Genomic DNA, 7,022 nt, shown 5'->3' on the forward strand with positions numbered 1-7,022 from the left:
GGAAGGAAGGAAGGAAGGAAGGAAGGAAGGAAGGAAGGAAGGAAAGAGAAAAAGAGAAATAGACAAAGAAAGGAGGGAAGAAGGGAAAAAGGAAGGAAATAAGCATGTATTAAACACCACTATGTTCAGGCGCCATCCTAAACACTTTAAAAATATTCCCTTATGTTTTCCTCACAACAATCCTAGGAGGTAGGCACTTTTATTATTCTCATTTTACAACTGAGGAAACTGAGACAAATAGAGATTAAAGCAATTTGCTCAGTGTCACAAAGCTAATGGGTTTAAAGTAACTTTTCCAGTATACTATGAATATTATAAATGTCCTGCTGAGAAGTCATTTGTGAGTTTTCCCTGAACATATTTTAATATACTATGGCATGGCAAGAATAAGAGGGTTAGAGGTGGCTAGGTGGCACAGTGAGTAAAAGTGTTGGCCCTGGAGTCAGGAGGACCCAAGTTCGGTTCCAGCCTCAGACACTTAATACACACACACACCACACACAACTAGCCGTGTAACCTTGGGCAAGTTACTTAACTCCAATTGCCCTCCAAAAAGGCAAAAAACAAAAACAAAAAAAAAAATAATAAGAGGGTTAGTCTGTCTTCCTTCTGTTCTTCTAACTTCCCTTCCCCTTTCTCCTTCTTTTCTCCTGCCCATCTATTCTTACTTCCTTTTCCAGCTTTCAAAATTAAACTATTAAAGATCAATACCTGCAAAGATGCCATGGAAAAATTCAGAAAAGTAGAACAAAAGACTACTTCATTGAATAAAAAAAAAAAAGAACAATAATTTTCAAGTATTGGAAAGAATATTCAGGGAGTACACAATACAAAATTGCATAAGAAGACATTTGCAAAGTCAAAATACAGAGAAATGGTGAAAATAGTGAGAGTCATTCTACTCCATCTCAACAATGATTGTCATAGTATGGACCATGGATAAAGTTATATAATTTTTTAATGGACCATCTTTGTTTTATTCTGATATCCTCAAGTTTAGGTTACCTATGCCAGGTGACGATGCCAGAGCAGAGGCCCAATTTCTCTTCTTAAGACCCAAAATTAAGTTCCTGCTCCCCTGCTCCCCCTTGTGTCCCTTCTCTCCCAACCTCCATAGAGCAAACAGCTGTATGGTCTGTAAAATCGTGCTGACCACACACTTGTACAAATGACTTCTTGCTCAAAAACAGAGGAAAACCCAGAATGTCTGTCTCCCTTACTCTCTGTAAATAAGTAAAACACTACTAATATATTTCAAAAGTGAGAAAAAAGAGAAGTTGGCACAAAAATGTTAGTGTAACAAGGATTACTGATCAAGACAAATCAATTAAACCAGATATTTTCTTTTCATCTAATCTTTATGATTCCTCCCTGAATAACAATTGTATAGAGAAAACTGCTATTGAAGTGCTCAAAATGTCATTTATATTCAATTTAAATTTTATTTAACTGAATTGAGGCTACATTTAAATATCTTCAATTGGTGTAAGGAAAATGACAGAGAACTTCAGATACTTGACTTTTTATATAAAGATTTTTGAAACATGTAAAAGAATGGAGAAAAGAAGACTAGAATGGCAGTAAAGTGACCTCACACTTCTCCCTCATGCCATTTTTTTTTCAAAAAAAGGACAAAATACAATCACAGTTACAATGAAGAGAGCAGTTTCTAAGACAGCTCAGGAGAAATTTACGCACATCCACATATACACAACAGGAGTCAAGAGCTGGAATTTCAGTTTCTTCTGAAAAAAAGAGCAGATTGAAAGTTCTGCTCTCTAGATTCTTATCCGGAAGATAGAGAGGAACTATCTACTGAAAAGAGTCTTAATCTCGGAATTATGGGAGCTGAGTTCAAGTCACAAATCTGCGACTTCCTACCTATAGTGATCATGGCCAAATCACTTAACATCTCTGATGCTGAATATCTCTGGCACTTAGCACAGAGCCTGGCATATAGTGGGTGTGATGACTTTTCTCTTTATGTCTATATACATGCATGTCATTTCCCAGTAAAATGAGATTGGCCGAGACTGGGTTCTAAGGTTCCTTCCAGTTCTAAATCTATGATTTTTTCTAATGAATTGTTTTTATTTGTTTTTACTTATTGGAGTGCTCCCCTGAGATAATCATCTAGAGCCTCACCCTGCAGGGACTTCTGGAGCACTGATATGAAAGCAGCGACCACATCCTATCCATGATAGTTGACATCCATTTTCCCTCTGCACGAAGAGAATATGACTAAACAGAAACTTGGTATCTCACTTCTAAAGGGTTGTCAATTAGTTAACCATAATTTCAGAAGCAAGAAATATATAATCACAAATATTTCCACTTTCTTACCACAAATATAAAACTTTAAGTAAATATATAACAGTTATACAACAAAATATACAACAAATTACATAGAAGAATGGAATTACTTCAGAAAGATCATTGTAATTGAGTTAATCACCAAGTGTTTATTAAGAACCATCTCTGAGACATATACTGTGCAAGGTACCAAGGATTCAAGTATAGGCACCAATTCTTACATGAAGCCTTTCCTCAATTGTTCAGCTGTAGTGCTTTCCATTCTGAATGATCATGTATAGGACTACCTTACATGTATTCAAATTTATTCTCTCTGGGTTGACTATGGTACTCACCTACTTCATTCTTCTACAAATTGCCATCAGGACCAAATATAAAATTTTCTGTTTGACTTCTAAAGCCTTTTACAACCTGACTTTTCCAGCTCATTTCAATTTTCTTATATCTTACTCCCCTCTACATATGCTATGATCCAGCTAGTAACAATGGCCTCCTGGTTGCTCCTCACACAAGAACCTCCAGGTCCCTACTCCATGCATTTTCACTGACTGTCCTTTATGCCCAAAATGTTTCCCTCCGTTCCTCTTGCTCTTGGCTTCTATGACTTCCTTCATCTCTCAGCTAAAATCTCATCTTATGCAAGAAGTCTTTTCTTCTACAGCTATATTCTAGTGGCTGAGCTTGCTTACAGTTATATATAATGTTCATGTTATTGTTTTCCAGTGATTTTCAGTCACATCTGACCCTTTGTGACCTCATTTGGGATTTCCTTGGGAAAGATACAGGAGTAATTTGCCATTTCCTTCTCCCGTTCATTTTGCAAATAAGGAAATTGAGACAAACAAGGTTAAGTGACTTGCCCAGGGTCACATAACTAGTAAGAGTCTGAGACCAGATTTGAAGTCAAGAGGATGTGTCTTCCTGATTCCAAAGTCAGTATGCAACCTTGTTTGCATCTTCTCTCCCCATGGAAATGTCATTTCCTGCAAGTTTTTGCCTTTGTTTCTATCTGTAGCACTTATCACAGAGCCTAATACATGGTATGTGTGATGACTTTTCTCTATATATTTATGTCCATACACACAGTTGCCAAATAAAATGTACACTCCTTGATTGTAGAGATTGTGTTATTCTTTATCATTGTGTCTCTAGCTTCTAGGATGGAACCCCAAAGATGGTAGACAATAAATACTTGTTGATTAGACAGGAAAATTACAAGAGTTTGACCTGAGGGGGTTGAACTAGATGACTCCTAAGGCCCCTTTCCAAATATGTCTAACATCCTATCAAATCTGAAGGAAGAAATTGTTTTGAAGTATCATAGATGTGTGTTTGTTATAGGGCAGAAGCAATCTGAAATACATTTTAGAGACAATCCTTAGACATTTTTGAGAAAAAAGGAAAGAAGAAAGGGAATTCAAGGTTCTATAAAGGAAGTCTTAGCCATACCTCAGTATATTGTTGGACAACTTGTTCTGGACTATCTCCTACAAAAACGTAGAAGTCCAGAATTCCACCTATAACTCTGTAAGTTATTATAGGAGTGGGCTGGATAAAAACCTCTGCAGAAATAAATTTTGAAAAAGCAAATGTCAACAGTAAAATGATATATATATATATATATAAATAAAATAATCACCATAAATAATTTAGATCATAGTCAATAGATGACAGGCAATTCATACAGTCCCACCCATTCATTTTGTATTTTTTTTTTGGAAAAGAAATGTAGCAACATTCACAAATCTAACCAAACATTTTGACTTGTTTAGAATAGAACTACCAAGACGAACCCTCCCCGCCCCCATATAACTTCATTCTAAGTTCCATTTTGTTTTTTTTTTTTAATCCACAAAAGTACAATGACAGAAAGGCTATTTATTTCCAAAATTTATTCTTGGTTGGACAAAAAAAATAAAGAAAAGAAAGTATTCTAATGACAGAAAATTTTAAAGGGGGCAGGGCTTACAGATTTGATACATTTATATAGTGAAAATTCATACAGAAGATGAAATCTTGTATCTAAGCTAAATGTATTTCTTCTGAGGTATATAACATACCAAAAGATATCATTCTTAGAAGATGAAAATTATCACCTCATGATTGTGCATTTACTATGTTTCAAATGTCTAAATTTCTGTGATAGGTACTACTGAAAATCAAGAGATTTTATTGGTAAGTTAGAGCAGTAGATGCAGCTTGAAAAAATGCAATTATATGTATTTAGGCCTATTTAGCTTTTTCTCTGTATATGTATACATGTATGTTTTCAGTTCAGTCATTTTCACTTACATCAAAATCTTTGTGACCCCATTTCTTGACAAAAATATTAACATAGTTTGTCATTTCCTTCTCCAGCTCATTTTATAGATGAGGAAACTGAGGCAAAGAAGGGTAAGTGACTTGCCCAGGGTCACAAGACTAATAAATGTCTGAGGCTAGATTTGAACTCAGGTCTTCTTGATTCTGAGCCTGGCATTCTATCTACTGCACCACCTATCATGTATATGTATATATGTGTATAGATTATTTTTAAGAAATTGCTCGGTTGTTTTAATTGCTTCAAGACTCTCTTTTAAATAAAGACTCATCTTTTCAATTACCGATATTCTTCCAGATGTTGTATGTTTAGAAATCAAGGAACTCTAGTGTCCAAAGAATAGGAGTTGAGGAACCCTCAAAGGGAAATTATAGTACATTAAAAGCAAGAATTACCAAAAGAGAAATTATGTAAAGCATTATCACATTTCAAGAATGAGGGATACGTAAATGGACTGACAAGGTCTGTTAACACCCTCAACAATGCTAAGTTGACTCAAGGAAAGTTTCATTGAATGCTGGATAGATTCCATATGGTGCCAAAAATATAGCAGAACATGGACAAGGTTAATTAGTATGAGCAGGTATAACAAAGTTCCATCTACGTTACTGGAAGGAAGGTCCACCTTGGTAAGACCAGAGATGTTATAATGCATGTGCCCAGATCAAGCATCCTTACCCATTGCATTGCTGTTCATTAGGAAAACTCCAAAAGACAGTCCTGTATTATCTTCGATGCATGTGAAGAATGGATGCTGTCCATATAAGTTATGGTTATTCTAGAAGAAAAGCAAAGTAGTTATTCATGGAATTTTAGAATTCATTGAAAGTAAAAAGCACACAAGCTAAAGAAACATTTAAAACCTTTATTATCTTCATTTGATTTTCATAGTAAGAACCTGAAAGGATTGCAGTTTTACATTTCACTCCCAAAAGCCCTAAGATTTAGACACTAATTGTACCCAAAGCAATTTCCATAGAGTTGTCACCAGTCCAAGGGGTTGGGGATATGTTGGAAAGCACCATTAAAACTCACAACTGCAAGATTTCATATTGTAGGCTCAGACTAAGGAAGAGTATAATAAGGACTGTGTCAACTAATTCAGGGATAAGAGTACCAGTATACAATGTACAAAGACAAAGCTTCCTTGTTTGCTGACTTCCAATCTCACTGTGTTTTAAATCCTTTCACCCATACCTCTGCAGCTGGAGAATATGGGCTTTTGCTGTCTGAAGAACAGATCCACATTAACCTGGATATTTTTCTTTATATACTGTGATATATATTTAAGGATATAATGACTGAATTCAGATTTTATTAGTATAGAGAACTCCTAGGGGTTGGAATTACCTTTACCTTTACAAGTTAGTACTGTTTTTGCAACTTATGATCTTAGAAGGTTTTCCCCAAAGCTGACACAATTGCCTATCTGGGGACCAGAAAAATTACTTGACCAGGATCTCACAGCTAATATATGTCAGACATAGATTTTTACCCAGATCTTTGTGACTTCATCAAACTCTCTAACCTTTATGCAATACAACTTCTAGTATAGCTTTATGTCCACAAAAATGCCCATTTTAGGTGCTTCATCATGTATGGAAATGAGTCTAGAATTTTAAAGGCCATCTCAGTAGACGATTAAACTTAGATTGACCCTAACATGCTAAAAACAATTTGTATAATGTTAATTTAACTGCCAATCCAAGGTCCAGGCTACCCACCATTCTGGTGATGAGCTTCTCACACACTGTCCATCACCAGTGTATATACATTTGCATTTTCTAGCTCTGTAGAACTGGTTTCTGTTCCTTGGCTCTGTGTTATATCTTCTAGCTTTCCAGCACAATCAGCTTAGAGCTGGCCACTATTACTATGAAGAATCCAAACTTCAACAGAACTCTTTATAGTCATGGAAAACAAGCTATCTCTTAAGGACAAGGATTACCATCCTGTGATTTCGTAGCAAATGTGCTTGCCATGTCTAAATGATTGTGCTAGATATTATTGTCTATTAAAAAATTTCGTTGGGAATTTACAACAGCTGAAAAAGCTTGGAAACCCACAGATGTCTAATCTTCTCTGACATTCACTTAGCTATATATAGAAAGACACAGAAAATAATTTCTTACATCATCAGGCAGTTCATCCCGGGTAAAGATGGGCCAGTTTTTCCATTCTGTATCATGGCGGAACCGTTTGTGTACATGCTCCCCAAAGCCATAGAAATAGTTGCTAGGTAGTTTGGTTGAGATTTGTAAGTATTGGTCTGAGTAAACCAGAGGCCCAACACTCGTATCAAACCTGAAAAACACAATGGGATAGATAGATAGATAATAGATAGATAGATAGATAGATAGATAGATAGATAGATAGATAGATAGATAGA

At 35.6% G+C, this 7,022-nt stretch overlaps 1 protein-coding gene across 1 annotated transcript in view; it reads right to left on the minus strand.

Moving 5' to 3' along the window:
• SI (sucrase-isomaltase) overlaps positions 1–7,022 on the minus strand; it is a 110,563-nt gene that overhangs the window by 92,602 nt on the left and 10,939 nt on the right. The window contains exons 6-8 of the mRNA XM_069083660.1: positions 6,766–6,937; positions 5,312–5,411; positions 3,763–3,875 (exon numbers count right to left, since the gene is read on the minus strand). Of these exons, the coding sequence (XP_068939761.1) occupies positions 3,763–3,875; positions 5,312–5,411; positions 6,766–6,937 (385 nt within the window). The remainder of the gene's footprint in view (positions 1–3,762; positions 3,876–5,311; positions 5,412–6,765; positions 6,938–7,022) is intronic.

This window comes from Petaurus breviceps, unplaced genomic scaffold (genome assembly GCF_028583685.1).
Source record: "Petaurus breviceps papuanus isolate PSGF00001 unplaced genomic scaffold, PetGlider_PUasm1.0 173, whole genome shotgun sequence".
Lineage (NCBI taxonomy): Eukaryota > Metazoa > Chordata > Mammalia > Diprotodontia > Petauridae > Petaurus > Petaurus breviceps.